Source organism: Pseudophryne corroboree, chromosome 1 (genome assembly GCF_028390025.1).
Source record: "Pseudophryne corroboree isolate aPseCor3 chromosome 1, aPseCor3.hap2, whole genome shotgun sequence".
Lineage (NCBI taxonomy): Eukaryota > Metazoa > Chordata > Amphibia > Anura > Myobatrachidae > Pseudophryne > Pseudophryne corroboree.
The window spans coordinates 789,897,600-789,915,814 of NC_086444.1; the positions used below are offsets into that span (position 1 = coordinate 789,897,600).

The following is an 18,215-nucleotide window of genomic DNA, read 5'->3' on the forward strand; positions in this document are numbered from 1 at the left end:
AGGGATAGACTGCACTATACTATCTCTTGCATTTGACACATAGAGGGTGATGAGATTCAATCATATTTGGGTGTGAAAGCTCTTTTTGATCACAAGTGCTAGCCAGCCAGGTCCCTTATTCTTGATGAATAGTTCATTGCAGTTGGCAAGCCAAGGAATGGGGACTGGGTGGGGGTATTCCCACACTGCTGTACGAGAATTTACAATGACACCAATCACTTGCTTATACAAGAACAAAGACACTTTTCTTTATTTCTCATACGTCCTAGAGGATGCTGGGGACTCTGTAAGGACCATGGGGTATAGACGGGATCCGCAGGAGACATGGGCACACTATAAGACTTTGAATGGGTGTGAACTGGCTCCTCCCTCTATGCCCCTCCTCCAGACCTCAGTTAGACTCTGTGCCTAGGAGTGACTGGACACACACTAGGGGAGCTCTACTGAGTTTCTCTAAAGACTTTATTGTTAGGTTTTTTATTTTCAGGGAGACCTGCTGGCTACAGGCTCCCTGCATCGTGGGACTGAGGGGAGAGAAGTCAGACCTACTTCTTCTTAGTTCAAGGGCTCTGCTTCTTATGCTACTGGACACCATTAGCTCCAGAAGGTTCGATCACTTGGTTCGCCTAGCTGCTTGTTCCCGGAGCCGCGCCGTCGCCCCCCTCACAGAAGCCAGAAGAAAGAAGCCGGGTGAGTATGAGAAGAACAGAAGGTGTCAGACGGCAGAAGACTTCAGTAATGGAGGTAAGCGCAGCGGTAGCGCTGCGCTCCATGCTCCCACACACCAACGGCACTCACAGGGTGCAGGGCGCTGGGGGGGAGCGTCCTGGGCAGCAGTTACTGAGGTCTCGTTTAGACTGGCAAAAGAGCATAGTTGGGCCCCGGGCATCGCGTACGATACCCATGCCAGTACACAGCAGCGGTCGCGCTGCACGCCATTGCTCCCACACACCAACGGTTTTACCAGGGTGCAGGGGGGGCGCCCTGGACAGCAATATGTATATTGTTTCAGGAGGTATATAGTGTGTATACACTATATACGGTCCCCTGCCTGCATATAGAACGATAGTATAACGTGGCTGAAGTGCGCCGATGTGGGGCGGGGCTTAGCCCTCACACACAGTGTTCAGCGCCTTTTTATCACTGTCCCCGCCAAAAAATGTGTACAGCGCAAACAAGGGGGGGCACAGTCTTTTAGTGTTATGTTGAGGGATATATAACACGATTTGCTTTTAGAAATGGGCATTTAATCATTGTTGTGCATATTCTCTGTGTGCTCCCTGTCAGATATACCCACTATAGTTCACTTGTGTCGACATGCGTGAGTGTTCTGTCACAAACACCTATGGGTTTCACTGTCGGCATCGCCGACGCCTGTTGGTACTTGATACAGTAGATCAGGCCTGGCCAACCTGTGGCTCTCCAGATGTTGTGAAACTACACATCCCAGCATGCCCTGCCACAGTTTTAGCATTCTCTAATAGCAAAACTGTGGCAAAGCATGATGGGATGTGTAGTTTTACAACAGCTGGAGAGCCACAGGTTGGCCAGGCCTGCAGTAGATGCTGAGTCAACAGGTCGGTAGTGGTATGCTTGTCAAAAGTAAACACTGTATGGGAGACACAGTAGTATGTGGGTGACCCTGTCGGCACCAACTGTTATTACCGGGTGTAAATTGACATGCTGTAACTAACTTATACCTGTGCATATATATTTATATGTATGGTACGGTTCCAAGGGCCTGTAGCTCGAGCACAGACATGGTAGTATTTGTGGGGGAGTGATATTAAAATTATATATATATACTTCCCTCGGACCCCTCGGGGTCGCAAGAATGTTATTTCGCCTGGTTACTACTCTCTGCTGTCGACGAATACTAGGTTTTCTGTCGACCATAATGTTTCCTGGTAGATCCACAACTGGGGCATTCAGTACATGGTCATACACATTCAGAACACATTAATGTCACTAGGGACCCGAAGGTTCCGAACAATCCGCTTATATGTATGTTATATATATATATATATATATTTAAGGATATGTGTGTAATTGTGTATTACATTATGTATATTCATATTATGATTTATAATGAATGCTAAAGTAATAGTATTCCTTCTCATGTGCTGCTCGCTCTGTTGATAAAGCTCTAGGTCAGCCGTGACGAGTTGGTCTCAGATCCTCTCAAGGAGTCCGAATGTTTATTCTTTTCCGCCGCGGATAGAATACTGTGAAAGTCAACTCCTGGTCGACACAGGGACTTGTCACAAAGGATCGTATACAGGAAGCTAAGTGATATTTATTTCTATGCTTTGGGCTTATTTGCATTACATTAAAGAGAGAGGGGATGTTCCTTATGTTGGTTCTTCTCTATAACATTGTGGCAGGCTGCCGTAAGTATACAGGAGGTGTGGCCAGGGGAATGCTGAGGCTGACTCCGAGAGATACTGGAGTTTTTCCCTGGGACGGTGTACCGCTGTTTGGGAATGCCTCAGTTCAGTCAATCTCGGTGGATACTGCTGGTAAATCTAGCTTCGTGAGTTAGTCTCCTTCACAATGGTTGGTGACGCATTTCTTTTGTGGGATGCAGTCGTTTTAACCGGTTCGATACCGTTCTTTTTTCCTTTTCTGTGCAGACAGTGGAAGGTGAAAAGGTAAGAGTTCTGCAGCCTTGTTAGGTTCGCAGAAGCGGATGTCGTTTTCTGTTTCTACCACATCCACCACATGTCGCTGAGTCTATCTGGCTGGAGCCCACTCCGGTGGGAACTCGTCTACTACTTTTTAGTCAGTCTGGGAATAGACTAGGACCTGTGAGTTAATTATAGAATCCAAAGGGGGACATACTGGCGTTACAGATGTTTCCCCTCACTGATTTTTCTAATAGATCTTGCAGTTTCCCCTCTGGAAGGGGAGGTAGTACGCGACGCCATACCAGATGTGCGTCAGGTTCAGGACATTGTCCTGCAGTCCTGTTATAAAAAACAAACAAACAAAAAAAAACTAAGAGGTTTAAATGCGTTTTTTTCCGCATTCAGATTACCTGGGTGGATATCCACCCAGAGCCATTGTTTTTCTGTACTGGTACACTCTCCTGATTAAGGCGAGGTCAAGACACAAGTGGTGCAAATCGTGGTTTTCTCTCTAACTGTTCTTCAACACAGGGGAAGGCTGTTATTCCCAACGACGCAGGCGTCGGAGGTGGGTATCTGAGTAGATACGGAACGGTTGAAGTTCGGTGTGTTCCTGTGGAAAGAGGTCTGAGGATCCGGAGTCGGATCAGATTTGCAGTGACAATCCATCAATATGTTCCGTTGATGAAGAAGATCGGTGCGGCCTAAGAGGCCTTTTCGGTGAGCAGGTCAAATGCCAGAGTCAGGGTCTCACCTGCGCATGCGCCGGAATATAATCCTAATGGCCAGGTTTTCGCTCCTGTGGTGTCGGCTCAGTTCTCACCTCCTAGAGGGACGAAGGTTCGGAATCCAGAATGAGATCCTGGTGTCCATGCATGCAGATATCTGAGACTGGGGAGCAGTCCGTGCAAGGGAAGTATTTCCAGAGGAAAGGGTCAAGCTGGGAAGCTTGTCTGCAATAAGCTTTCTTGAATTAGGAGCTATTTTCAGTGAACATATGCTTCGTGATCTGCCCGTGTTAATTCTGTCGGACGACTTGACAGCAGTGGTGTAAGTAAGCCGCTAGGGTAGAGCAAAGAGAAAAGCGGCAATGGCAGATGCCGAAAAAAGTTTTCCATGGAAAGACTGGTCAACGCTATATTGGCAGCCTTCGTTCCGGATGTGAACGACGGAGAAATAGATTCCTCTGCAGACGTGATCTCCATCCGGGAGAAATACGGTCGTCATCGAGAAGTTTTCACTGAAGCGACAAGTCTTTGAGGAGTGCCTCAGTTGGACAGGTTGGCGTCTCGCTTCAACGAGAGATCTCAGAGATATTGTTCCAGGTCAGAGGACACTCAAGCTATAGCAGTGGTCGTCCTCGGGACACCTTTGGTGTTTTCAGTTGGTCTATGTGTCCCCTCCAGTTTCACTCTTCTGAAGGTGATAAACGTAAGAAGAACAAAGGTCAGGTGATCCTCATTGTTCCGGTCTAAACGAGGAGGGCTTGGTATCCAGTTCTTCAGGATTTACTCGTAGAAGATCCCTGGCCTCTTCCTCTACGTGAGGAACTGTTACAACAAGATCCGGGCGTGTATCAAAACTTACCGCGGCTGCGTTTGATGGCGTGGCGGTTGAACGCCATATCCTAAACAGAAAGGATTTCCCAGTGAAGTCATTTCCACACTTCTTCGGGCTAGAATGGAAGTAACGGCAAAGCCTTACCACTGTGTTTGGAGAAAATGTGTGTCTTGGTGTGAATCCAAGAAGGCTACTACGGAAGATTTCAGCTGGGTCGTTCTTCTCCATTCTTTTCAAGCAGGTGTGGGTGCAGGCCTAAAGTTAGGCTCCATTTCAGTGCGGTTTTGGCCTTATAAATTTTCTTTCTAGAAAGAATTGGCAACCTTTCCGGAAGTTCGGACCTTCGTGGAAGGAGTACTGCACATCCAACCTCCATTTGTGCCCCATTGACACCATGGGACCTTGACGTGGTGTTGCGTTTTCTTGTGTCAAAATGTTTGGAACCTTTATGAAAGGTTGTGTTAAAATTTCTCTCTTGGAGAGTGGTCATGCTTTTGGCTTTGGCGTTAGCAGGGCGGATGGCGGAAGTAGCGGCTGGGTCTTACAAGAGCCCCTGTTTGATCTTCCAGGTGGATAGTGCGGAATTGAGAACTCGGATAATAGTTCTGCCAAAAGTGGTTTCGGTGTTTCGCAGAAACCTGCCTATTTGATGCCTGTGGTTGCTTAAGCATTGGCTGATTCAAGGTTTCTCAATGTAGTCAGGGCTTTGAATATTTATGTCGCCAGTTTGGCTCAGATTGAGGAAACAGAGGCTCTGTTTGTCCGGTATGCCCCAGCGTGATTGGGGCACCTGCGTCTCTGCAGTCTGTTACACGCTAGATCTGTGATACGATTCGGCGTGCTCGTTCTACGGCTGGATTGCCGTTACCGAAGTCGGTGGTGACCCATTCTACTAGGTAGATGGGCTCTTCTTGGGCGGATGCCCGAGGAGTCTCGCCGGCTCAGCTTTGCCGAGCGGATACTTGGTCGGGTTCAAACACTTTGGCTATGCTATACAAGTTTGATACCCTGGCTGATGGGGACCTCATGTTTGCTCAATCGGTGCTACAGAGTCGTCCGCACTCTCCCGCTCAGTCTGGTGCTTTGGTATAAACCCCATGGTCCTTACGGAGTCCCCAGCATCCTGTAGGACGTATGTGAAAATAGGATTTTAATACCTACCTGTAAATCATTTTCTCTTAGTCCGTAGAGGATGCTGGGCGCCCGTCCCAGTGCGTACTGTGTCTGCAGTTATTGGTTATGGTTACACTCTTGTGGTGTTTCTTTTCTGTCAGGCTGTTGCTGACGTTGGGCATGCCATGGCATGCAGTGTCTTATTATTGGTTGTGTTGACACACTGGTTGTGTTACATATTCTCTCAGCATGTGGCTGTGTATTGTTCATGCCGTTGGCTGGTATTCTATTGAATGCCACGTTCTGCGGTATGTTCGTGGTGTGAGCTGGTATGACACTCACCGTGTTTAAACAATAAATTCTTTCCTCGAAATGTCTGTCTCCCTGGGCACAGTTTTCTAACTGATGTCTGGAGGAGGGGCATAGAGGGAGGAGCCAGTTCACACCCATTCAAAGTCTTATAGTGTGCCCATGTCTCTTGCGGATCCCGTCTATACCCCATGGTCCTTATGGAGTCCCCAGCATCCTCTACGGACTAAGAGAAAAGGATTTACCAGTGGGTATTAAAATCCTATTTTTGTATGTGATTAGAATGGACACCACACATAAAAATGTCTACTAAAGTGACTTAGCTTAACTTTGACAAAGGCCATTTTTAGTGTGACAAGATATAAATAAAGACAAATGATGTAAGTATGCTAATATGCTTCAATGAATCTGCCTACAGTTCTCTAATTTTCCCTATAATATTTTAGTGAATGGCCAATCATTAACCGGAATGGCCTGCTAGCATTCTGCAAACATAGGGGTTGATTCAATTAGGTACGATCATCTTCTCACGGTAGCCTTGGATTCGCTGATTTTTGTTCACAGCTTCATACAAAAATAATCTAGTGTGGCTCAAGATCAGGCTGCAAGGTCCACTACTGCCATTTCTACGCTGTTACAACGGCAACTCACGCCCCTTGCATGATGGAGCGAGTTAATTGATTTGATCCCATAGAGTCAGATACTGTACCTCATCTTCCTTTATTTTAAAAAATATTAGTAAAATATACTGAATATTTAGTATTTTTATTTTAAAATTGATTAAGGCCTTGGCCTTTTATTGTGCAATAACAAGCTAGATGTTGTTTTGACTACTCTAAGATTTATACCTTAATTATAAGATTCATATTAGAAAAGTGTTAAGGCTCTGTCATCTTGGCCGAGCCTAATTCTGCAGGTCCCTCTCTGCACATGCAGTATAAATGCAAAAGTTAGTGAATTATACCCCTTTCATACCGCCGCTTCAGTTATTGCCGGAATCCAACCCGCATAACTTGCAGGGTTGGACACTGGAAGGTTAGGGAGTAGTGTGAATGAGCAACCCCGGTCATCTGACTCAAGTCCCGGATAGCCGGCTCACCAGCGGTTGGAGCTGCTCAAAGTGCTGGCAGAACAGTTCAACTGTACCGACCCTGGAATAACCCGTGTCAGGGCCGAGTACTAAAAGGGGTCTGACCTGGATTGGAATCAGAATCCGCTTTATTGGCCAAGTATACTTGCGTATACTAGGAATTTGTCTGCGGTTTGCTATACAACGGCCAAGTAAGTAACCGATAAGCAGGTGATGGGGGCAAGTAAAGTCATACAGATAGGTATACCGTGGGGACACAAGTTAGTTACATGTACATCTAGTCAGTCAATGTTCAGGAGTTCAGAAGGCGGACCGCTTGGGGAAAGAAACTTTTGCGGCTTCTGGTTGACCCGGCGGGGGCGGCCCTGTAACGCCTGACCGAAGGAAGCAAGTTAAACATGCTGTGGCCGGGGTGTAGCTGGTCCTTTACTATCTTCGTTACCCACTTTTTAGCTCCGGACAGGTACAGGTCCTGGACTGAGGGAAGTTCGGCTCCGATGATCTTCTTTGTGGTTCTGACTACCTTTTGGAGCTTGCATCTGTCCCTCGCTCTGGCTGAGCCGTACCATACCAGTATCGAGGAGCACTGTGTCCAAATCCCAAGTCAGACCCGGGATTTTGTTGTGAAAGGGGTATAACTGAAACACAATGAAGCACAATTTCTCAAAATCAGCTACTAAACATTTCTCGCTTTTTTAGATCAATAAATACAATGTTTTTATTAAATACTACAAGCTAACGTTGGCCATCCTGTTGCATAATGGCTGCATTTTTTTAACTTTATCTAAGGGGCTAATTCAGTACGGATCGCAAGTCGCGATTTGTCCGGAATTATTGCAGGGGGGCCGTGGGCGCATGCGCAGTGGGTCCTACTGCGCATGCGTCCACATTTTCTGTGGGGGGGGGGGGGGCGCAGAAAATGCGAGCGTCTCTGCCTGTCAATCAGGCAGAGGCGATCGTGGGTCGGCAACACTCCATTTTCAGGGAGGAAACGGAGCGGGGCAAGGCAACCCGAACGGTGGGTTGTGTGGCGCGAACGGGGCGTGGTCGCGGCAGCTGCATTTCGTCACACGCAGCCATCGCGACAGGGAAAATGGTGCCGGGACTCCTGTGGCCGCAGTTAAGCTGCGCCGGCAGGAGTCAACCTTAATTTCTGCTAACATGCAGAAATTGCGAGGCAAACGCAATTTCTGCTTGTAGCAGGGGGGAAGGCGCCAGTCAGCATGCTGGGCGGCCTTGCCCAGCATGCGTACAAAAGGATAGAAAATTCTACTGATTAATAGAATTTGCTATCCTTACTGAATTAGGCCCTAAATCAAGATAATTGTATGCAGAATTCAATCTACATAAAAACAAATAAGTTTGCAAACAACATTTCTAGTCAGTTTTAAATGATGTTACTCACTGCACAGTTAATAATGAGAAACATTCTCTATAAGGTCAACTCGTTTAAGAGATGAGTTAAACAATTTGTCATTTTGTCTGGTTTGGTGACCCAATTTTTGAAGAATATACAGTTCTGTTGGAAAGGATTTCACGAGTAATAATGCTAAATTATTTGTTCAAGTGTTGTACATTTTTTGTGAAGTGTTATAGGCCCTACACACTGGCCGATATTCTGAAAGATATGAACGATCTCGTTCATAAATGAACGAGAACTCGTTCATATCTTTCAGTGTGGAGACTCCAGCGATGAACGATGCGCGGCCCCGCGCTCGTTCATCGCTGATCTCCCGTCGGCTGTGCATGCAGGTCAATATGGACGATCTCGTCCATATTTGCCTGCACTTCAATGCAGCCGGGTGACGGGGGAGTGAAGAAACTTCACTCCCCCCGTCACTGCCCCCCCGCCGCCGGGTTGCTCGTCGGCCGTATCGGCCGTCGGGCACCTCGGCGGCGCATCGCCGAGTGTGTAGGGCCCCTTAGATTTCAGTCTTGTCTCCTGCTTAGCTCTGATATGCCGTTAGCCTGAAACAAACAGGCAATAGTGTTTTCAGTACCCCCACCCCCTTTCAGCTCATGTCATCATATATTAGTTGTTAAGTGAAACGAATAGTGAAAGTATTTCAGATCATATATGATGTTACATTAAAGGTGACAACGCTAACCGTGCAATTTATTATATTTATAGCCTTGGCTGGACACAATTACAAGATGAAGAATTTTTAGAGCTTTATAGATGTCTCCCACACAATAACTCTCTGACTGGATTATGGTAAGTAAGAAAGCAGTCATTGGTTAGGGTTACTTGTCGTTTCCATTTTTCAGAAGCCTGTTTAAGTTGCTGCTTGTTGTCTACAGTATGTTTCAAATCAGATTCTGGTCACCACTGAAGATGTACTATGAATAAAACATCTTCCCATGTATTATATAGGCATGTGCTTGAAGTATGCCTATGTTTGGCAAACAGGCCGTTCCTGATTATGCTGCCTTTCACACCTTCTGTGGAGTTTATGCAGATCAGTTATGCACTGCAGTGGAGATATTGCTGTGAAACAAATACATACATTATTGATGAATGGGACTTGCAGCATCTTTCTGTAGAGAAATCCATTCACTGGAGTGCTTCTTGCATAATAGCATTTATTAGCCAACCTTGTTTGTATGGACAGCATGCACCAAAACGCTCATTCAATTCCACAGACTGTTTGCTAAACATTTGCATTATTTTGCTGCAAACTCAGAAATAACATGGCAATGTGTGTTTATAGCGTTATATGCAGACGTGCCTTTCACACACTGGATGAGATTTAGTAAAGGATCAAAAGATCTGATGTCTAGAGATGTGAATGTGAAGATTAACCTTTATTTAACCATTGTTTAAGTGCTATAGAGGGATAAGCAAGATGATTTAAGTTAATGTTCACTTGATATCTAAAACACATACATCCTCTCCCACTCACCACCTTCAGAACTTATGTAGATCTGTAATTGTGCAACTGAATATGCTGGCGCCAATGCTTAAAGTGGTCCTAGAGAGGTGGTGTAACTCACCTCCCTCTGGCGCCCATGCAATAAAGGTATTGGCGAGTGCCCCCAAAAAGGGGCGTGGTCTGAAAAAGAAAGAGGTGTGGTCACACAATAGTATCCCCAATTAAAATGATGCCACACAGTAGTACAATCTTATTCACATTACACCACATAGTAGTGTCTCTTATTCATGTTATGACACACATTAGTGTCCCTTATACACAAAGCCCACAGTAGTAGCATCCCTAATACATGTAATGCCCACAGCAGTAGCGCCCCTTATACAATGCCCACAGTTGTAGTGCCCCTTATGCAATGTCCACTGTACTGGTAGTGCCCACAATGGTAGTGCCCCTTATATAGAGCCCATAGTAGTGGTGCTCCTTATGCAATGCCCCCAGTAGTAGTGCCCCTTATGTCCCCAGGAGTGATGCCCCATATGAAGTGCCCCCTTTACAATGCCCTTAATGGTAATGCCCCCAGTCGTTTAGCCTCATGTAGTTATGCCCCCAGTGGTAATGCCCCTGCGGTTATGACCCCAGTAGTCCCCCCCCCCCCTTCTTTAGTTTAGCCCCCCAGTGGTAATGCCCCCAGTAGTTTAGCCCTTGTAGTTATGCCCCCAGTAGTTTAGCCCGTTTAGTTAAGCCTGCAGTAGTTTATCCCCCAGTGGTAATGCCTCCTGTAGTTTAGCCCCTGTAGTTATAGCCCCGTAGTTATGCCCCCAGTAGTTTAGCCTCCCTGTAGTTTAACCCTCCTGTAGTTTGCCCCATGTAGTTTAGCCCCCCAGTAGTTTAAACCCTGTAGTTTAGCCCCCATGTAGTTAGCCCCCATGTAGTTTAGCCCGCTGTAGTTTAGCCCCCAGTAGTAATGCCCCCCTGTAGTAATGCTCCCCTGTAGATTGCCCCTCTGTAGTTAACCCCTTTGTAGTTTGCCCACCTGTAGTTAGCCCCTTTGTAGTTTGCCCCCAGTAGTAATGCTCCCCAGTAGTAATGCCCCCTTGTAGTTTGCCCCAGTAGTTAGCCCCCTTGTAGTTTACTTCCCAGTAGCAATGCTCCCTTGTCGTTTGACCCCAGTAGGTGCGCTGCTGATACACTGAAGCATAAAATAAACCCGACAATACTCACCAATCCCCGCTCCCGCGTCTGACCGCTGCAGTCCTTCCGGCGCCCGCTCCTCGGCACTATGGGAGAGACGTCATGACGTCTCTCCCATAGTGCACACTAACAGAGCCGGAAGCAGGAGCGCAGTAGTGAGCTCCTGCTGCCGGTTTCTGCTGTGGAGAGGGAGCCGGGTGCACGCTGGTAATACAGTCTTAGTGGGCGCCCAGCATCTCCCTGCGGTGCCGGGCACACATCAGGTTAGGTGAGCCGGAGGAGGCGGAACTGATGGAACGCAGTTCTGCCCAGTACCAGCTCACTTTAACCCCTGGCAGGCGCTATGTAAGTTAATGTTAATATATAAATACTAATACATCAGCATCAATGTCATGGTCATAGTGTTATTTTATGATTGAGCATTGTGGAAACATAGCTTATTCAAATACAGTTCAGTCTGCCCATCTAGTATTTCTATTTGACATATATAATTGTTTTCGAATTAGGACAGATCAAGCTTCTAATACTGTAACTTAAAAAATGGTTTCTGAAATTATTCCGGACTTTTCCAGTGTTTCCTATATCTCAATTTATTCTTGGAAATATCCCCCTATTTAATCTTGTTCAAACCCTTTATGGGGATGTAGTCACATTAACGGTGGTTGGGATACGGGCGGTCAATATACCGACACCGGGATCCCGACCGCTTGTAATGCCGACACACAGGGACTGTTCCCACTGGGAATACAACCTGTGACAAGCGCAGCGAGCCCGCAAGGGGCTTTGTTGCGCTCGCCCCCCTGCCATCATTCTAGCAGCTGGGATCACGGTGCCAGTCACACAATCCTAACCCACTTTATGTACTTGTTAACCTGGTCTTTCCTCCAAATAGTACAAATTAAGCTTCACAGGTCTTTCATAATGCTATTTTCTAAACATTCTTTTAGACTTTTCTTTATCTTGATATCCTTTTAAGTTAGTGGTCTCCAAAATGATCACAATACTTTAAAGCCTCCTACAGTTTTTTTCTAGGACAGAGGGACCCAAATGCGGTCCTCAAGGGACCATAACAGTCCAGGTTTTAAAGATAACCATACTTGTGCACAGGCGATTTAACTGAAAAATGGAAGCTGCTCAATCAAAATAGTAATACCCCTTGGGTGCTGAAAGGGAGGGGTTGTTGTAAACTAGAAAGATGCACAAAACAGGTTTTTCCCAGTATACTAAGAGGCATTAGCAATAAGATTTGAAAAACTACATGGTATTAGATAATTCAGAGATCTTAGTTACATATATTTGCAAAAATATGGTAAGTCTCCAGGCCAACGTCAAGGCTTCACTGATACTGGAGGTCCTTAACACTGCATGATAACAGTACAAACTCTGGGCCATATAATTGTCTACTGTAAGGCTACATGATAATAGCATATGCAAAAATATATCCAAATTGAGATCTAGCTTACCAAGAGTCACCCCTAAATCCTCCTAATGGCACTAAAAGAACCACCATGCTCACCAAATGCAAATCCAATGTTTGCCTCTCTAAACTGAAAAAATGAAAGCTGCTTAATAAAATTAGTAATACCACTCAGGTGCTGAAAGGGAGGGGTTGTTCTAAATTCGAAAGAAACACAAAACAGAACTTCCCCAGCACACCAAGAGGCATTAGCAATAAGATTTGAAAAACTACATGGTGGTAGATAATTCAGAGATCTTATATTTCTCTTACGTCAGAGGTTCCCAATCTGTGTGCCATGGCTCCCTGGGGTGCCTCGGGACACTTGCAGAGGTGCCCTGGGTTGGCGGCCCAGGACCAAATCAAATTATTCATGGTCAATATAATAGGCAAAACCAGTGTTGGTGGCTGCCAGTCATAAAAATATGTGGCCAAACAGAAGCAAATCTTGTTCCTCACCACACAACTGACACTAAGGATGACATATAAACGCGATCTACTTAATGTAATATTTCTTTTTTTTTTTAAAGAACTTTTTGTTAGGCAGATCACATAAATATACATCATACAAATAGCAAAAGCATTTGAACATTGAAATGCAGGCTGATGTTGATGTATTTACTATAAACATACAATAACATACCGTAAATGTGACCCAATTTTGCAAGGAAGAGAGAGAGAGCAATGTGTTCCTTCTCAAAGACACTAACAAAAAGAGATAAAAGAGAATTGAAAGTGGAGAATGGATAGGAAAGAAGAGTCGTAGGAAAGAGAAAGGAGTAGAGCACTTGAGAAGGACCGCGGGTAGAGGTTACAGCAGTGAAACCAGGTAAGAAAAATCAGCTACGAAACGGGGATGGGGCATTCTGATTGGTCAGCCAGGGGCCCCAGACTTTATCAAATGAATCAGAGGAATGGTTAATTATACTGGTCATATATTCCATTTTATGAACATACCAAATCCGTGACAGCATGGGTGATGGAATAGGTTTTTCCAATCTATAGCTATCTGACATGTCATGGCAGCAGAGATATGTCGCAGTAGTTTATTTTGGTGCCTGGAAAGAGTGGGAAGGTTAAGAGGAAGAAGGAAAAATCTGGTGTCGGAAGGGATGGGAACCCCGAATAGGTGTGAGAGGAGGGTGATGACCTCTTTCCATATTGCAGAGATCTGAGGACAGGTCCACCATATATGTAAGAAGGTGCCTTCTTCTGAGCAACCTCTCCAACACCTATCCGAGGTGTTTGGAAACATGGTTTTTAACCTGGAAGGTACATAGTACCACCGGTATAAAAGCTTATAAGTATTTTCTTTAATTTTAACGCAGATGGAACAAGAAGCAAAAGCAGCATTATCCCATATTTCTGACCATTCCTCAGAATCTAAGTTGGTTCACAGATCCCTCTCCCATGCCAACTCATGGAAATCCCGTGCAGGGGACGCATCTTCAATAAACAATGTATATATCTTAGAGATTAGTCCTCTGGTTGAAGATCGCCTCCAGCAAAGAGATTCAAGGGAGGACAAAGGCCTTCTTGTCAATATGGACTTAATCTTGGAATGGAAGTGGCGTATTTGTAAAAAACTGAAAAAATCCCTAGCAGGGATTGCTACGTGTTCCTGATTATCCGAAAAATGAGGGAAGATGTCATTGACATTAATATCATTTAAATACAGAATGTTCCCTGCCTTCCAGAGATTGAAAGATGACTTACACATGCCGGGGGGAAGTCAGGATTATGAAATAGTGGGATAAGGGGAGATGAGCCCACAGACAATTTAAACCGCTTGTTAGTAAAATCCCAGATAGCTAATGAGCGAGAAACTATAGGATGGGAGGACACAGTCCGAGGACGGCGAGTCCTGGGGAGCCACAGGAAGGAGGAGAGCTTTGATAAGCCCAGCTCCTCAGCCTCAATCTACTTAATGTAATATTTCTTTCTAAATTTCTCATTAAGAAATTTTTGGCCTAGGGGTGTCGTGAAAAAAATTCTGATATTCTAGGGCGCCGTGATTCAAAAAAGTTTGGAAACCACTGTCTTACGTCCTAGAGGATGCTGGGGACTCCAAAAGGACCATGGGGAATAGACGGGATCCGCAGGAGCTTGGGCACACTATAAAGACTTAAACTGGGTGTGAACTGGCTCCTCCCTCTATGCCCCTCCGCCAGACCTCAGTTAGACTTTGTGCCCAGGAGTGACTGGACACACACTAGGGGAGCTCTACAGAGTTTCTCTAAAAGACTTTATGTTAGGTTTTTTATTTTCAGGGAGACCTGCTGGCTACAGGCTCCCTGCATCGTGGGACTGAGGGGAGAGAAGTCAGACCTACTTCTTCTTAGTTCAAGGTCTCTGCTTCTTAGGCTACTGGACACCATTAGCTCCAGAGGGTTCGATCACTTGGTGCGCCTAGCTGCTTGTTCCCGGAGCCGCGCCGTCACCCCCCTCACAGAAGCCAGAAGAAAGAAGCCAGGTGAGTATTAGAAGAACTGAAGACTTCAGTGACGGCAGAAGACTTCAGTAACGGAGGTACAGCGCAGCGTTAGCGCTGCGCTCCATGCTCCCACACACTTAACCAACGGCGCTCACAGGGTGCAGGGCGCTAGGGGGGAGCGCCCTGGGCAGCAGTTACTGAGGTTTGGCTGGCATAATAAAAGGCTATACAGTGTCCGATCACTGTATAGAGTACCCCCGCCAGGTTAAAGATTCAAATTTTAGCGGGCTACAGCGCGCCGGGAAGGGGGCGGGGCTTAGCCGCACATTGCTCACCAGCGCCATTTTCTCCTATCTCTACAGCGCTGCAGAGACACTGCCCGGTCCTCCAAGCTCCCGCAAGTACATGGGGAGGAAAAACGGGGGGGGTCACATAAAATTGGTGCTTTTCAAATTATATGAACGGCGCTGAGCATATTACTAGCTTCGGTTAGTGTATGGGCGCTGGGGGTGTGAGCTGGCATACTCTCTCTGTGTTCTCCCTAAGGGCCTCTCTGTGGGTCTGTCCCCGGGTTTGTGGACTGTGTGAGTAGGTCGGCAAGTGGTGTCGACATGTCTGAGCCTGGGTGTTCCTCCCCTGAGGAGGTTATGGGGGCTGCAGAAAAAGATTTAAGTATGTGTCTGTCGGCACAGGCGACGGATGACTGGATGACTATGCTGAGTACACTGAATACAAATGTTGCTTTATTGTCGAAAAGACTGGATAAATCTGATTCTCAGACACAAGCATGGAGACAGTCGGTGGAGGACGCATTGTCTCAGGGAAAAATGGGAGTCGTCTCCAAATGTGGACAAGGCTCTATCGCGATTGTCCAAGAAGGTGGCTCTTCCGTCTCCTGACACGGCTACCCTCAAGGATCCGGCGGATCGTAAGCTGGAGACGACTTTGAAGTCCATTTTCGTCAATACTGGGGCATTGCTCAGACCTGCGGTTGCGTCGGTATGGGACGCTGCAGATTACCTAAAGGATGCGGCAAGGGATGTTGGTCTCTTGGGATCAAGAGCCAATGCCATGGCGATTTCGGCCAGGAGGGCGCTGTGGATTCACCAATGGAATGCTGATGCCGACTCCAAGAAGAATATGGAAGCTCTTCCTTTTAAAGGTAGTGTCTTGTTCGGTGAAGGCCTGGCTGACCTGGTGTCGACCGCTTCGGCTGGTATGTCATCTTTTCTTCCTTATGTTCCCACACAACAGAAGAAGGCACCCCATCAGCAGATGCAGTCCTTTCGGCCTAATAAATACAAAAGAGGTAAGGGCTCGTCCTTCCTCGCTTCAAAGGGTAGAGGTAGGGGACGGAAGTCGCCTGCAGTATCAGGCACCCAGGAACAAAAGTCCTCCCCTGCCTCTACCAAATCCACCGCATGACGCTGGGGCTCCCCTGGGGGAGTCCCTACCGGTGGGGGGCCGTCTCCGATTCTTCAGTCAGGTCTGGGCTCGTTCGGAGCTGGATCCTCGGGTCTTAGACATAGTGTCCCAAGGGTACAGACTGGAGTTTCAAGAGATGCCCCCCAACCGGTTTTTCGTGTCGGCCTTGCCAACTTCTCTTCCCGAAAGAGAGGTGGTAAGAGAGGCGATACAAAAGTTGTGTCAACAGAGGATCGTGGTACCGGTTCTCCCGTCGGATCGGGGGAAAGGGTTCTATTCGAGCCTCTTTGTGGTGCCGAAGCCGGACGGTTCGGTCAGACCAATTCTGAACCTAAAATCCCTCAATCCATACTTGAAGACTTTCAAGTTCAAGATGGAGTCTCTTCGAGTGGTGATCTCGTCTCGAAGGGGGAGATTTTATGGCGTCAGTAGACATAAAGGATGCTTACTTACACATCCCGATATTCCCGCCTCATCAAGCCTTCCTGAGGTTCGCGGTACAGGATTGTCATTACCAATTTCAGGCGTTGCCGTTTGGGCTTTCCACGGCCCCAAGGGTTTTCACCAAGGTAATGGCGAAGATGATGGTCCTCCTGCGCAAGCAAAGGGTCACAATTATCCCGTACTTGGATGATCTCCTGATAAAGGCGAGGTCCAAGGAGCAGTTGTTAAGAAATGTGGATCTCTCCCTGTCTGTTCTGCGGCATCACGGTTGGATACTAAATTTGCCAAAGTCTCAGTTGAGCCCGGTAACTCGGCTGCCCTTCCTAGGCATGGTCCTGGACACGGAGATACAGAGAGGGTTTCTTCCGGAGGTCAAAGCTCTGGAAATCCAGACCATGGTCAGGGAGCTCCTGAGGCCAAGTGTGTCGATTCATCAATGCACTCGGGTACTAGGGAAGATGGTTGCGGCTTACGAAGCCATTCCGTTTGGCAGGTTTCATGCCCGGGTGTTTCAGTGGGATCTGCTGAAAAAATGGTCCGGGTCTCACCTGCACATGCACCGGATAATAACTCTATCTTCCAGAGCCGGGATTTCTCTCCTGTAGTGGCTGCAAGGCTCTCACCTTCTAGAGGGACCCCGATTCGGAATCCAGGACTGGGTCCTCCTGACAACAGATGCAAGTCTCCGAGGCTGGGGCGCAGTCACGCTAGGAAGAAATTTCCAGGGAAAATGGTCAAGCCAGGAATCTTGTCTCTACATAAATGTTCTCGAGTTGAGAGCCATTTACAACGGCCTGCTGCAAGCAAAGAACCTTCTTCAGGGTCGCCCTGTCCTAATCCAGTCGGACAACATAACAGCAGTGGCGTACGTAAACCGCCAAGGCGGAACAAGGAGCAGGGTGGCTATGGAGGAGGCCACAAGAATCCTACGCTGGGCGGAACAGCACGTGAGCGCTCTGTCAGCAGTCTTCCTCCTGGGAGTAGACAACTGGGAAGCAGACTTCCTCAGCAGACACGATCTCCGTCCGGGAGAGTGGGCTCTTCATCAAGAGGTATTTGCAGAAGTGACAAAGCGTTGGGGAATTCCTCTGATAGACATGATGGCGTCTCACCTCAACAAGAAGCTTCCGAGGTATTGTTCCAGGTCGAGGGACCCCCAGGCCAGCGCAGTGGACGCCCTGGTGACTCCGTGGGTGTTTCCGTCGGTTTATGTGTTCCCTCCGCTCCCTCTCATTCCAAAGGTGCTGAGGATCGTTCGACGAACAGGGGTTCAGGCGATACTCGTCTTTCCAGATTGGCCATGGAGGGCCTGGTATCCGGATCTTCAAGAATTACTAGTGGAAGATCCCTGGCCGCTTCCTCTACAAGAGGATCTGTTGTTGCAGGGGCCCTGCGTGTTTCCGGACTTACCGCGGCTGGGTTTGACGGCGTGGAAGTTGAGCGCCAAATCTTAGCTCGGAAGGGTATTCCAGGGGAGGTCATCCCCACTCTCCTTAAAGCTAGGAAGGAAGTTACGGCAAAACATTATCACCGTATTTGGAGGAAATATGTTTCATGGTGTGAGACCAAAGCAGCTCCGGCCGAGGAGTTTCACTTGGGTCGGTTTCTCCATTTTTTGCAGGCAGGCGTAGATGCAGGCCTGAAATTGGGTTCCATAAAAGTGCAGATTTCGGCTTTATCTATTTTCTTTCAG

The 18,215-nt window shown here is 47.1% G+C and overlaps 1 protein-coding gene across 5 annotated transcripts in view; it reads left to right on the plus strand.

The window, feature by feature from the left end:
- The window catches only part of LOC134910378 (NLR family CARD domain-containing protein 3-like), a 323,407-nt gene that overhangs the window by 287,355 nt on the left and 17,837 nt on the right, over positions 1–18,215 (plus strand). For all 5 annotated transcript variants that reach the window (XM_063918341.1, XM_063918331.1, XM_063918360.1 and 2 more), the window contains one exon: positions 8,831–8,914. In XM_063918341.1, the coding sequence (XP_063774411.1) occupies positions 8,831–8,914 (84 nt within the window). The remainder of the gene's footprint in view (positions 1–8,830; positions 8,915–18,215) is intronic.